The 15,018-nt window shown below is 46.8% G+C and overlaps 1 protein-coding gene across 8 annotated transcripts in view; it reads left to right on the top strand.

The window, feature by feature from the left end:
• The window catches only part of LOC119953908 (CMP-N-acetylneuraminate-beta-galactosamide-alpha-2,3-sialyltransferase 4-like), a 232,030-nt gene that overhangs the window by 199,852 nt on the left and 17,160 nt on the right, over window positions 1–15,018 (top strand). For all 8 annotated transcript variants that reach the window (XM_038778575.1, XM_038778570.1, XM_038778569.1 and 5 more), the window contains 4 exons: window positions 673–733; window positions 2,929–3,024; window positions 5,807–5,996; window positions 13,602–13,745. In XM_038778575.1, the coding sequence (XP_038634503.1) occupies window positions 673–733; window positions 2,929–3,024; window positions 5,807–5,996; window positions 13,602–13,745 (491 nt within the window). The remainder of the gene's footprint in view (window positions 1–672; window positions 734–2,928; window positions 3,025–5,806; window positions 5,997–13,601; window positions 13,746–15,018) is intronic.

The raw sequence follows: 15,018 nt of genomic DNA, 5'->3' as shown, positions 1-15,018 counted from the left end.
TGAGCTTGTAGCAAAATCAACAAAGCGTCCATACCATTGGCAAACCTAAATTATGCCTGCATGTAAAAAACTGCCGTGTGCTGTTGGGAGCTGATGTTACAAAAGGGACGGACAAAGTTCCTTTCTGATAGTACAGTTAAACGGCGAATTGATGACATATCAGCTGATATTGAGGAGGTGGGCAAGAGAAGTTGGCCACTGGTAACTTTGCTTTGCAGATTGACGATTCTACCTGTACCTACACTGCCAGCTGTAGGCCAACATTCGGTATATTGATGGGGACACCAATCAGGAGAATTTTTTATTTTGTAAGGAGCTACCGAGTCATGTGACTGGTGAGGAAATATTTTGGGTGGCAGACGCTTAAATGAAAGAAACCTACCTGGGCCAGGCGTCGGAACATTTGCATTGGCGGAGCAACCTCCCTGATGGGGAAAGTCAAAGGATTTGTAAGGTAAAAGAGCAAAGTCCTAAAATTCATACCAACCATTGTATCCTCCACCGGAATCCTTCAGAAGCTGTCAGCCTCAGGCTCATGTGAAAACAATATGAGTGCAGATTAGTCCAGGTGGGAGGAGGAGAGAGTGAGGCGGGGGGGGGGGGGGGGGGGGGAAGGACTGTCAAATCCCTCCAGGTGATTGTGCCATTGTAAACCTTTGGCTTTCTTTCCAGAACAATCTATTATCAGGATATTGGCTCGAATACAGTATGACATGCCTGAAAGCATAAACAGGTAAGCCCTCCATAAATGACACATGTTGATAAGTTGCACTTGACTTTACGTAGTTTATAGTACAGCACAAAGGAGGCCATTCGTCCCATAAAATCCATACTGACTCTTTAAAAGAGCAATCCTGTTAGCTATAGTTGCCTGCTCTTTTCTCCCATATCCTTGCAGTATTTTTTCTTTTTGAGGTTTTTTTTTCCAATTGTTCTGCGCGTCCCATTTACACATCATGTAAAGAGGTTTTTCCTCATGTCTTTTGTTAATCTCGTTTAAATCTGTTGCCGTCTTATTGTCAACTCTTCAGCCATCGGAAACAGTTTCTGTTTATTTACTCTATCGAAACCAGCCCACTTTCTCCAATCTCTCCACATAACTGGGGCTGGTTTATCTCTGTGGGCGAGACAGCTGGTTTCTGATGCAGAATAAAGCCAGCAGCGTGGGTTCAATTCCCACACCAGCTGAGAATTCTGAATTCTCCCTCAGTGTACCCGAACAGGTGCCGGAATGTGGCGACTAGGGGCTTTTCACAGTACCTTCATTGCATTTTGTTAATGTAAGCCTACTTGTGACGATAAAAGGTTATTTATTTGCTATCTATTGATTTATTTAAAAAAAAAATTTAGATTACCCAATTATTTTTTCCAATTAAGGGGCAATTTAGTGTGACCAATCCACCTACTCTGCACATTTTTGGGTTGTGGGGGCGAAACCCACGCAGACACGGGGAGAATGTGCAAACTCCACACGAACAGTGAACCAGAGCCGGGATCGAACCTGGGACCTCAGCGCCGTGAGGCAGCTGTGCTAACCACTAGGCCACCTCTGTTGATTTATTTAACTGTAATCGCTCACTCATGGTTCCAGTGGAGGAAATCTCTTCTGTGTCCTCACCAAATGCCTTCAGGTCTTTATTAAAGTGTGGAACTCAGATTGGGATATAATGCTCCAGCTGGGAATGAACGGCTATCTAACATAGTTGAAACTTGCCTTTAACGATGGTCATATACAGCTTCAATTGGATGCGACTCGGTCATCGGCACTGTCCACCAGAAACTCCTAATGCGACACCGAAGAGTAATCTGTAGGAGTTGACGATGCCAGACCAGCAGGTAGTCATTAATGAAATTAGAGTAGGTCAAATTATCTGTTTTAGAGATATATGGCATGATCTATTCAAATGGGGGCAGAGTCATGTAGTGCGCGCGATAGGGCATCAGCGAGGCTATACTTAGCCCAGTTTTTTGCACTGAGGAGTACCGCTCGCTAGAACACCTCAGTACGGTGAGAGATTATTTAAATGGCGATCTCTTGAGTCGCCGACGTGACCCCTAAACATCCCCCCCCCATCCCAGGCCCCAATTCACTCCAAGGAGGGTTTCGAGCCCCCTCCCCCACACGCGCACAGGGCACACCCCAACCGAATCACCACCGCACAGCAGGGCCACCTGGGCACCCTGGCAGTGACAAGCCGGCATCCAATGGCACTGCCAGGGTGCCCAGAATGCACCGGCCATGCCAAGATACCAGCCTTCCCAGAGGGCATGCACCTGGGGGCCTTCAATCCCCTGGGAGGCCCCCATGAGTGCTGTTCCATCTGGTCCATCTGTGGAGACCAGTACTGAACAACATTCAGTTGTTCAGTCCTATGCTAAATGTTGATTTGATGCTAAAATTTGAATATATTTGAGAGGCAGCTAGATATAGCACTTGGGGAGAATGGGATCAAAGGCTATGGGGAGAAAGCAGGATTAGGCTATTGAGTTGGATGATCAGCGTGATCGTGATGAATGACAGAGCAGGCTCGAAGGGCCAAAAGGCCTCCTCCTGCTCCTATCTTCTATTTATCTGTGTATTTCTAGAAAGTGATCCCACCCACAATTGGCAGGATTCAAATCGCGAAGCGATCCGGGTAGATCCCGGAAGTGGGATCTACCGGCAGCGTTGGCTGCGCTGCATTTTGGGTGCAATGTATTTGTTACAGGAAATGGTTTAGATCATTGCATTTTTAATGGGAAAGTGGATAAATTGTAGCAGATGTGTCCAGGTCAAAGGGGGAAAAGCAAGGCAGTGGGACTACTTTTCCATTGCATGATGAGCCAAATGGCCACCTTTTGCATTGTTAACTTTTATGTGTAGTTTTAATTGCTCAGTCATTGTGCTGAGGAGCTCGTGTTCATTGAAGGTCTCTTGTCTTTTGCCAGGCTGGCTTGTAAGAAATGTGTTATCATTGGCAATGGATACACGCTGAGAAACAGCTCCCTTGGAGAGACAATTAATGAATACGATATTGTGATTCGGTGAGTGATATGCAACTGCTGTGATTTATGTCTGTTTTTTCTGGATGCGTATTCTTCTGTCTCTCTGTGCGAGTGGCCAGGAGAGCTGTCAGCTAAATATGATGTGGATGGTTTCTGCCCCAGTCTCCTTTCCTCCTCCCCGGAAGGAATCCTCAATGTCTTTCCCTGGATTCAAAATGAACACAAAAACTTGCTAATATACAGCATCTTTGACGAAGTAGAATATTCCAAGCTTCTTCACAGGAGGGCAATCAACACTTTGACACTGAGGTTCATTTACAGATCTGACTCATGGTATAGTTTAAGGAGGGTTTAGGGTCAAGGGAGAGGCAGCCGAAGGCATGTGCGCCAATGGTGGAGCAGAGTTAATCGAGGGTGTTCCAGAAGGCAGACATACTGGATTACTGAGGGCAAAGACTGTAGAGCCAGAGGTGTTTACAATAATTGGAAAGGATTGAGGCTATGGGATGTTTTTTAACATTCAGGTGAAAATTTTAGGCTTTTGTTGGGGGCGAAGGGAAATGCTGGACTGGGAGCCAATACAGTTGAGTGAGCATAGGCTGATGCTTGAGACGCCAAGGTTAGCACCTCATCAAATTGAGGCACGTAGCACAGTGGTTAGCACTGTTGCTTCACAGTGCCAGGGACCTGGGTTCGATTCCCGGCTTGGGTCACTATCTGTGCGGAGCCTGCACATTCTCCCTGTATCTGCGTGGGTTTCCTCCGAGTGCTCAGGTTTCCTCCCACAAGTCCCGAAAGACTTGCTTATTAGGTGAATTGGACATTCTGAATTCTCCCTACGTGTGCCTGAAGTGGTGCCGGAGTGTGGCGACTAGGGGCTTTTCACAGTAACTTCATTGTAGTGTTAATGTAAGCCTACTTGTGACAATAATAAAGATTATTATTAGAAGAAGAATGAGCATGATCTGTTTAGCCACGAATCCATGGCATGACACACTGGCACTGCCAACACATTAACCCTTGCAATTTGTATGGCGTGCAATGCTGGCACTGAAGTGCCTCATGTTAGATTGCTCACTGCACCGTTAAGGAGCGAAAACTTAACAAGCTGTAGATTTCCAATCTTCAAATAATACAGAGAGACAGAATGAAATGAGGCTTAGTAAGTGACTGTGGGAGGGGAGGAGACTGAACTCGCTGAGTTGCGGTTGAGTATCATTAGCTGAAGGAGGACACTAGGGCAGAGAGAGAGAGAGAGATGTGTCCCAGTGGGAAAGACCTTCAAGCGCAGGTATAGGAAAAAGGAAAGCATCTGTTTTTGAAAACTCACCACTATTCTTAGAATTCCCCCTATACCAAAAAGGGTCGATATTCTAAATGGTGAACAGGGATTCTCTCTCCCTGACTCCGATGCAGGCTTCGGTGGGTGCTATTCAGGTCAAACTATATTTTCAAGTTATCCCCCGGTTTAACCCATACCTTCACCGAAGATTTTATCTACTTACCACTTAGTAGCATCAATGCCCTGGGTCCTGCATTGCTAAGTAAGTAAAGTAGACTTTAGGAAAAAAACACTTTTTCAGGTTAAGTAAGTTATTTTATTATTGTATTTTTTCTTTTAAAAGCGGCAAACAATTTATTTACAGAAAGGTAAAAGGATCTTGCTTCTGGATCCTGCTGGTTGGTTGTAGGGACCTTCAGGCCCACCTTGACAATCAATCTTCTTTAAAGTTTGGTCTTCTTGGGATGTATTCGCTGGTTAGCTCTGTTGCTGTGACTTGTCGATCCATGTACTGAGCTATGAGCTGGCTCTGCCTGCTATCTCTCAGCTGACTCTGACTCCTGTTTAAATTCTAGTCTTCCTCAGATGTATAGCTGTGTAAACTCGGCTGCTTGTCTTGTCTTTCCCATGACCAAGCTGTATATGCTCCTCTTCTCTCTCTTGAGTTCTCCTCCCCTCCTGTTCTGCTTCCTGGGTTTATATTCTCTTTCTACCAAATTATTACGTTTTTAGAGCCTTATTGTAAATTAACTTATTTCACTTTGGTTTTAAAAAAGTATCTTTGATGTAAACATTTTCATACAACTAATCATTCATTTTGGGCATGATCTGATTACGTTGTCCTTTGTGATGTTCAAAAAATGCTTTGGTTTCAATAGGTGTTACTTTTAATTCTGTGATTTTGAATTGTTTAATTTTCCAATTGTCCCCAGCTCATAATTTTCCTTTGATTTTGACTTTAAATTATGTTTCTCATAGACAGGTCATCTCCAATTTTCTTTAATTGACTTGATGTTAGTAGAATTTCACACTTAGAATTGACACCAAATTTGACTGAACATCACCCATCCTTTCCAGCTGTTTACTAAGAGAGTTAATTTCAGTGAAGGTGTGAAACCTTTGCTTTTAACTGTATGCTAAAATTTCACTTGGTTATGACTTGAAAGACCTGCCTGTTTTAAACATTTGTCACTTAATTCAATTGAAACTCTCATCCATGCTTTTCCAGATGCTTCCTAAGATAGTTACATTCAATGAAGGTGTGAGCCATTGTTTTAGCTTAATACATGAAACCTGTGTGTTTGCTAAGCCTGCTTGTGAGAAAGAATCTGCATTTTATAATCCTGCTCTTTGCAGCTGCTATTAACCTTTTCTGGGATCTTTCCCTGTGTCCTCCCAGACCAGATATTGCCAGACTTCCATGTTTCAAATGACATATTTTTCTGTATTTTCAAGGACACACCCTTCTGATAACAAGGCAGCGGTTTGTGCAGAGGATTGGATGTGGAATAATCAATTGTCCTCTGTTCATTGCCACAGAATAAATGACGCTCCTGTCCGAGGTTATGAGAAGGATGTCGGCAGCAAGACCACTCTGCGTTTCTTTTATCCTGAATCAGCGACCAAGGAACCAAATATCGAAAACAACCCTGGCACGCTGCTCGTATTTCTACCTTTTAAGCAGGTGGATGTCCAGTGGCTGAGGGAGATCCTGTATAATGAGAAAAGAGTTGAGTGTGGATTATTGTTATTGACGGCTGTGTCCACTCGTACTGCTAGTTAACTGCCAATGTAGAATTTCCACTGAGCTTAATGTACAATTATTCATAATTTCCGGCCTCCAGGGCATCGTACTAGGGGTGGGGGTAATTTCCGATCTCCAGGGTGTCTTATCAGGGTGGAGGAGGAGGTACGCCAAAGATGTGCTACACTCCTGGATCATGTAAGGATTGCATGGAAATTGACCTGGAAGTTCAAACTTCTGACAGTCCTTCACTGGGAATCATCCAATACCTCGATTTGGATGGATGGATGGATTTGTTTATTGTCACCAGTACCGAGGTCCAGTCCAGACAGATCATTCCATACGTGTAAAAAGCACTGGGCAAACATAAATACACAATGTAAATATATAGATTCAGGCATCGGGTGAAGCATACAGGAGTGTGGTGCTGCTCAGCAGAGATGATGTGTGAAGAGATCAGATCAGTCTATATAAGGTGTTTAGTAACAGCGGGGAGAAGCTGTTTTTGAATCTGATAGTCTGTGTTCTCTGACTTTTGTATCTCCTACCCGATGGAAGAAGTTGGAAGAGTGAGTAAGCGAGGTGGGAGGGGTCTTTGATTTTGGTGCCCACTTTCTCAAGGCGGCGGGAGAGTCCATGGATGGGAGGCAGGTTTGTGTGATGGACTGGGCTGTGTTCACGACTCTCTGGTTTCTTACTGTCTTGGGCTGAGCAGTTTCCATACCAGGCTGTGATTCAGTAAGATAGGATACTTTCTACGGTGCACCTGTAAAAGTTGGCAAGAGTCAACGTGGACATGCCTAATTTCCCAAGAAAGTATAGGCGCTGTTGTGCTTTCTTGGTTGTAGTGTTAATGTCGGTGGACCAGGACAGATTGTTGGTGATGTGCACCCCTAGGAATTTGAAGCCTTCAACCATTTCCATCTCGGCACCATTGATGCTGACAGGGGTGTGTACAGTACTTTGCTTCCTGAAGTCAGTGACCAGTTCTTTAGTTTTGCTGACATTGAGAGAGAGATTTTTGCCTTTACGCACTCCACTGGGTGCTCTATCTCCCTCCTGTATTCTGACTGATCGTTGTTTGAGATCCGACCCACTACGGTCGTGGCATCAACAAACCTGCAGATGGAGTTGGATCAAATTCTGCCACACAGTTATGTGTGTATAAGTATGCAGCCTTACGGGGCCCCGGTATTGACGACTATCGTGGAGAAGGTGTTGTTGTTTATCCTTACTGATTGTGGTCTATGGTCAGGAAGTCGAGGATTCAGTTGCAAAGTGAGGAACCAAGTCCTAGGTTTTGGAGCTTTGATATGGGCTTGGCTGGCATTATGGTGTTGAAGGCGGAACTGTAGTCAATAAATAGGAGTCTGACGTTGGAGGCCTTCTTGTCGAGATGCTCCAGGGTTGAGTGTAAAGCTAGGGAGATGGTATCTGCTGTGGACCGGTTGTGGTAGTATGTGGTGGAAAGACGTAAAATAGTGGCAGAGGGTTTTTGCACTAAGGTTTGTGTCATTGGCATGGTTTGTGGCTAGATTCAAAATTATTTCCTGATGGAATGTTTCCAGACACTGCATGAAATTCCATTTAATTTGCCTCACTTATGTGGCTTCCTTGCTTGACTGCCACACATCATGGCTGCCCTGCAATTCTTCTTAGGCTTTTTAGCTCCCAAGATTGGAAACCATGATTCTCAAAAGGTTGAGAAAAAGTTCACTGACACTTTGGACCAAGGTCATCAGTGAGATTAATGATGACCCACTCTGTGTGTGGGTTTGGATGGTGCATTCACTGCCTGCTGTTTCACTGTCAGCCAATGTGATGCTAGTTGATTGTTATTGTCCACGCTGCAATGCAGTTCTCAGCAGCACCATCTGTGGTCACCAGATCAACAGCTGGCTGGTTAGCTTCTATGAATAGAGTGTAGTGCTACTAATGGCAAGATTCATGGTTCGATTCCTGTACTCACCAATGAGGCTAGTCTGTCAAAAAGCAAGCATGCCTCGTGCTAAGATCATTTGCAATCCCTTTGCTGTCAATGGGCCTCGGTCTTGTAGCATTGCAGACTCAATTTTTGGGGAGGTGATGCCGTAGTGGTATTGTCACTGGGCGAGTAATCCATAGACTCAACGTTCTGGGGAACTGGTTCAAATCCCACCACGGCAGATGGTGAAATTTGAATTCAATAAAAATTTGGAATTAAAGGTTGATTGTCATTAAAAACCCACCAGGTTCCCTAATGTCCTTTAGCGAAAGGAATCTGTCGTCCTTTCCTGGTTTGGCTTACGTGTGACTCCAGACCCAGAGCAATGTGGTCGACTCATTAAATCCCCTCTGAAATGGCCCAGCAAACCATTCAGTTGAAGGACAATTCGAGATGGGCAATAAATGTTGGCCCAGCGACACATGAGTTAAAAACACACGGCGCCACAAGATGCCAAAAGAAGCACTGGGTGGCCAGTAGATGGTGCCAGAGCTTTTTGGCAATTTCCCATCCACTTTGACCAGTTAACCTGGGCTAAAATCCAAGTGGAGTCGGTCAGTCATTCTGATAATCTGTATTGTTCAGAACCCCAGAGCATGTGCCAGGAATGTCTGGGCTACCAGGGAAGCAAAGGCCAGAACGTCTGCCTCTTTCTCCTCCTGGATTCCCGGTTCTTCCGACACCCCGAAAATCGCCACCTCTGGACTCAGTGCCATCCTTGTATTTAATACCTTGGACATGACGTCAGCAAACCCCTTCCAAAATCCTCTCAGCTTTGGACATGCCCAGAACATGTGGACATGGTTCGCAGGTCCTCCCGCACATTTTGCGCACCTATCTTCCACCCCAAAGAATCTGCTCATCCAGGCCACTGTCACGTGGGCCCGGTGAACGACCTTGAATTGAATCAGGCTGAGCCTGGCACAAGTTGCGGTCGCATTGACTCTACTCGGAGTGCCCATCCAAAGGCCCTCTATCTCACCCCCCCCCCCCCCAGCTCCTCCTCCCACTTTCGCTTCAGATCCTTGGTCTGCATCTCCTCTGATCTCAAAAGCTCCTTATAAATGTGAGAAACGCTCCCCTCACCTATCCATCCTCCGGAAACTACCCTATCCTGAATCCCCCTTCGCGGCAGGAGTGGGAAGGTTGGTACCTGTCTACGCAGAAAGTCCCGCACCTGCAGATTCCGAAATTCGTTTCCCCCCACCAATGTAAATGTCTCCTCCAGCGCCCTCATACTCGGAAAGCTCCCCTCTACAAACAAGTCCCCCATCCTCTCAACTCCCCGCTCTCCGCCATATTCTGAATCCCACATCCTTCCTCCCCGGGGCAAACCGGTGATTATCGCAGATTGGGGACCAGACCGACGCTCCCACTGCTCCCACATATCTCCTCCATTGCCCCCAGACTCTCAAAGCCGCCACCACCACAGCGCTGGTGGAGTACCGCACTGGCGGGAACGGCAGAGGTGCAGTTACCAGCTCCCACAAACTTGTGCCCTTGCAAGAAGCCGCCTCCATACACACCCAAGCCGACCACCCCCACCGCCACTTCCTAATCGTGGCTATATTAGCCGCCCAGTAATAATTGCTAAAGTCCGGCAGTGCCAGCCCTCCTCTTCCCGGCTCCGATCCAGCATTACCCTCCTCACTCGCGGGGACATGCCACCCCATACAAAGCCCGCCATAACTTTATTGACCCGCTTAAAAAAGGACCGCGGAATGAAGATGGGGAGACATTGAAATACGAACAGGAATCTCATGAGGACCGTCATTTTTACCGTTTGAACTCTGTCCGCCAGAGACAACAGGAGCGCAGCCCATCTCCGGAAATCATCTTTCACCTGATCCACCAACTGGGCCAAGTTCAATTTATGTAGCTGGCCCCAGACCCGCGCCACTTGGATACCTAGGTACCTGAAACTGTCCCCGACCAAGCTGAATGGCAGTTCCCCCAGTCGCCTCTCCTGACCCCTCGCCTGGACCGCAAACATCTCGCTCTTCCCCATATTAAGCTTAACCACCGAAAACCGGCCTAATTCCCCTAAAATTCCCATGATTTCTTCCATCCCCTCAATTGGATCTGAAACATACAGAAGCAGGTCGTCCGCATACAGCAAGACTCTGTGCTCCAACCCCCCTCCCCCGGACCAGCCCCTTGAGGCCCTCAGAGCAATTGCCAGCGGCTCTATAGCCAGCGCAAACAGCAGTGGGGAGAGGGGGTATCCCTGTCTCGTCCCCCGGTGCAGACTAAAATAACGATGCTGGTCCTGATATGTAACCCAGAGACGAGCCAGTTACAGCAGTCCAAACTTCATCTGTTTCTTGAAGAAACTTGACTTAACTTGGTTGAAGCCTAGCCACCTCCACACTCAGGTCCTGGTAAACCCGCAGGATACTGTCGTCCCATTTACAGCTCCGCGTTCGCTTGGCCCACTGAAGAATACATTCCTTGTCCAGGAACCTGTGGAATCTCACCACCATTGCCCTCGGAGGGTCCCCCGCTTGCGGCTTCCTCGCAAGCGCCCCAGCGTCCGCTCCCTCAGCCCCCTCCGGGAGCCCAACAATTCTTACTTTCTGCCGGCAGGACCTATTCTCAAGATCCTCCACCTTCTCCAGAAGCCTTTTCTGTTGGTCCTGCAGTATCCCCCCCTCCAGCTCCACCGCTGTTTGATGTTCCTCCTGCTCAGCCGGCGCCTTCTCAACTTTCTGGATCACACGATCCTGGGCGTCCAATCTGTGCTCCAGCCGATCAATCGACTCTTTAATCGGGTCCAGGCAGTCCCGTTTCTGCTTGGCAAAACCGTCCTGGATGACCTGCATCAACAGCTCCGTTGGTCACTGCACCGCCACCCCAGGGGTCTGGTCCTCGGCCATGCTGTCTCCCACTGCAGCTTCAGCACAGCTCTTGCCTATCTTTCTGTTTCTGCCTTTTCCTGCACTTCTGGTTCTTTTCTCCATCCACTGATACGTGGAAACGGTGCCCAATGGCCTCAGCCTTCGAATTCACAATTTAAAACTGGAAAAAAGTCCGGGGCAAAGGTTCAAATGTCCGACCAGAACTGGAGCCGCCAAATGTGCGACTTACTCCTTCATAGCTGCCACCGCGAGATGTTGATTTGCTTGAGTTAAAATTGAGTTTGTCCTAGTTCTTGAACTCTGTTTCACTGCCCTGCACCTGTTCATGCAATATCTTCCCTATCAAATATTTATTCACTGCCCTTTTGAAGCTGTGTCTACACCTATCAGGTAGCTAATTGCAACTCCCGATAACTTATTATGTAAAATATTTTCTTCATGTTGCTTTGGCTCATTTGCTAGTCATTTGAAATCTGTACTCTCTCATTTACTGACCTACAGCCATAGAGTTAATACTTTAATACTTTCACATTAGTGTTCTGTACAACTTGATTGGAGGAGAAAAGAATTAGGACACTAAAAGATTTGTTTCTTGGGGGTCAGTTTGCAGGATTGAAGGAGCTGGGAGCGAAGTATGGGCTGGAGCAGGGGGAAATATTTAGATACATGCAGGTTCGAGACTTTTCCATGAAGGAGATACAGAGCTTACCAGTAGAGCCGGCTTCCACATTGCTGGACGAGGTGGTGACAACAGGTGGACTGGAAAAGGGGGTTTAGAAGCGGTTTACGGGGCTATTTTGGAAGAGGAGAAAGCGCTGCTGGAAGGGAATCAAGGCAAAATGGGAGGAAGAGTTGGGAGAGGGTATGGAGGAGGGGTTCTGGTGTGAGGTACTCCAGAGGTGAACGCCTCCCCCTCATGTGCAAGGTTGGGGCTGATACAGCTGAAAGTGGTGTATAGAGCACACCTTACAAGGGCGAGGATGAGCCGGCTCTTTGAGGGGGTAGAAGATGTGTGCGAACGTTGTGGGGGAGGCCCTGCAAACCACGTTCATATATTTTATCCTGTCCAAAGCTGGAGGATTACTGGAAGGAGGTATTTAGGGTAATCTCTAAAGTGGTGCACGTGAAATTGGACCCGGGCCCTCGGGAGGCCATATTTGGGGTGTCGGACCAGCCGGGGTTGGAAACGGCTGCGCAGGCAAATGTTGTCGCCTTCGCCTTGTTCATCACCCGAAAGCGGACCGTGTTTGGGTGGAGATCAACCTCTCCACCCTGAGCCCTGGTGTGGCGGGGGACCTGCTGGAATTCTTGACGCTCGAGAAGCTCAAATTTGAACTGAGGGGAAGGATGCAGGGGTTCAACAATTCATGGCCGTTATTCATTATGCACTTTCGAGAATTGGATTACATTGAACATTAATGGAGACAGGGAGGATTGGGGGGAGGGGGACTGAATGTGTCAGTGGTGACTTTGGGTGATTCCTGATTCCTTTTTGTCATTTGTTTATATTAACATGCGGGCTAATGTCTGGGGTTTGGTGGGAGGATGGAATCGTTATTGATATGGGGCTGACATTACATTCGTTACTGATTATTGTTTATTGTTGGGTGTAAATTTGGGAGAAATGTGAAAAAGGAGGAGAATAAAAATATATTTAAAAAAAGAATTCTGTAAAACTGGTTGTTCCTCGGAGGGCCTTGCAACCCCCACCCCCCATCTTTTTTACACTCTCCTCAGGTGCGAAGTCAAGGTTGCCCAGGGCACTGTGGTCCAACTGAGCATCATTAGAGAAGGCCCTGGCGGAGGGACATTCCAGTTGTTCTCTTTCTCATGTCTCTGCTCTGCTGTAACTTGGTGGAAGGCTGAGGGGAACCTCGCACCTACTGTGAGCTGCGCATGTTTTCATTTTCTGCTGGCTGCTTCCCACAAACAAATGAAAAGTGGGTGGAGAAGGCGGGGAGCGATGTGCAGCCATTCTTCCTTTTGAGGAAGAATAATATCATTGGAGGGAATCAGTGTAGGTGGTTGCTGAAGAAGCAAGACTATCCACAAAATATTAGTCAATGTAAAAAGTCAGCGGTCAAAATTGGATCATGAACACACGAGGTAGATTGGCAGCTTAGTTCTCACTCAACAAATATAACTGCACCTCATAGTTTTAGTTTCTGAGCGATTTGTAACTTGAGCAGGCAAATGGAGGTTGGGCATAGATCAACCGTGAACATAGAGCATAGAACGTACGGTGCAGAAGGAGACCATTCGGTCCATTGAGTCTGTACCACTTAAGCCCTCACTTCCATCCTATCCCCGTAACCCAATAACCCCTCCTAGCCTTTTTTATTTTGGACACGAAGTGCAATTTATCATGGCCAATCCACCTAGCCTGCACGTCTTTGGACTGTGGGAGGAAACCGGAGCACCCGGAGGAAACACACGCAGACACGGGGAGAACGTGCAGACTCCGCACAGACAGTGACCCAGCGGGGAATCGAACCTGGGACCCTGGCGCTGATCTAACTAAATGGTGGAGGAGCCTCGAGGGGCTGGATAGCCTCCTCCTGTTCCTATGTTTCAGTACACAGCTCAGGGTGCTCCTGGACACTTGTGCATTTGGGCTCCTTATGGAATGACCTTGCGACATTCTAACTGATCAGATTCCACTTCATTAACTCATCAGCAGTTAAGTATTAATGATTATTGCTCCTTCTGCTCTTTGCCCTAAACCTGCACTATTTCTTTCCGTTCTAGTTTAGGAAAGGATTCTGGAAACCTCCGCCCTTGATCTGGGAAGCAAATCCTTCTAATATCCGGATCCTCAACCCTTATTATATCCACCAAGCTGCAACTAAATTATTGAAGATCCCACTAAAGGTGCCTCCCAAGTCAAAGAAGGTAAGGACATTTAAGTAAAATGATTACAAGATGTGGGTGTTGCTGTCAAGGCCAGCATTTATTGCCCACCCCTAATTGCCCTTGAGGAAGTGGTGGTGAGCTTCCTTCCTGCAGCACTGCAGGCCGTGGAGTGTCAGTACACCCACAGTGCTGTTAGGGTGGATATTCCAGGACCTTGACTCAGTGACGGTGAAGATGTGTGGATTGGAGGGGAACTTCCAGGTGGTGGTGGTGGTTCCCATCCATCTGCTGCCCTTGTCCTTCTCAGTGATAGAGGTCAAAGGTTTGAAAGGTACTGTCGAAGGAGCCTCTCCGAGATGGTGCACACTGCGGCCACTGTGTATCGATGGTGGTGGGAGTGATTGATGAAGGTGGTGGATTTATGATTTACGAGTCTGAAGCACTGTTTGTGGAACCGGTGAGACTCTTGTTGCCACGGCGACATGGTAGCATAGTGGTTAGCACTGTTGCTTCAGAGCTCCAGGGTCCCGCTTGGGTCACTGACTGTGCGGAGTCTGCACGTTCTTCCTCTGCGTGGGTTTCCTCCAGGTGCTCTGGTTTCCTCCCATAGTCCAAAGATGTGCAGGTTAGGTGGATTGGCCATGCTAAATTGCCCTTAGTGTCCAAAAAGGGTTAGGTGGGGTTACGAGGATGGGGGTGGAGGCGTGGATTTGAGTGGGGTGCTCTTTCCAGAGGCCTGTGCGGACTCAATGGGCCGAATGGCCTCCTTCTGCACTGTAAATTTGATGATTTGATGCCTTTTAGCTTCTGGGACCTTGATTAATATAAAGAATTTGCACAGCAACAGTCCATATGGTCTGTTACTATCCTGTTCAGGACCAGTAACATTAAAGGAAAAATCCAAATACCCAGTAATATTATCAACAGAACCAAGCCACACGATTCCACAAAACACAAACTTTGTTGCATTTAAAAGAATTAAAAACAATTAATGTTAACTTAAATTATAATTTAAAACTAAATTTGTTATGCTCTCAGTTTTACTCTTTACTTCCTCCCAAACATTTCCCTCATAAGACGTCATCAATCTAGAAATTAAGCCTTCTTTGTTCCAGCTATTCTGAGGCAAATGTTTTGTTCACCAAAGATTGACCATGATGTTATTAGTTTCTCAATACTTCCAAGCTAATTTGCTGGTTGCTTTCTTTTACCTCAAGACTCTCTGAGGAACACTGTAGATTTTTCCTCTAGCTGTTCGTTCTCAAAATCTAAATTGAGACTGAGCCTTACCTGTGTTTCACACAATGAATGG

Source organism: Scyliorhinus canicula, chromosome 19 (genome assembly GCF_902713615.1).
Source record: "Scyliorhinus canicula chromosome 19, sScyCan1.1, whole genome shotgun sequence".
In the NCBI taxonomy this organism is placed as follows: domain Eukaryota; kingdom Metazoa; phylum Chordata; class Chondrichthyes; order Carcharhiniformes; family Scyliorhinidae; genus Scyliorhinus; species Scyliorhinus canicula.
The sequence above is the reverse complement of the archived record's forward strand: the minus strand, read 5'-3'. Positions and strand labels throughout refer to the sequence as shown.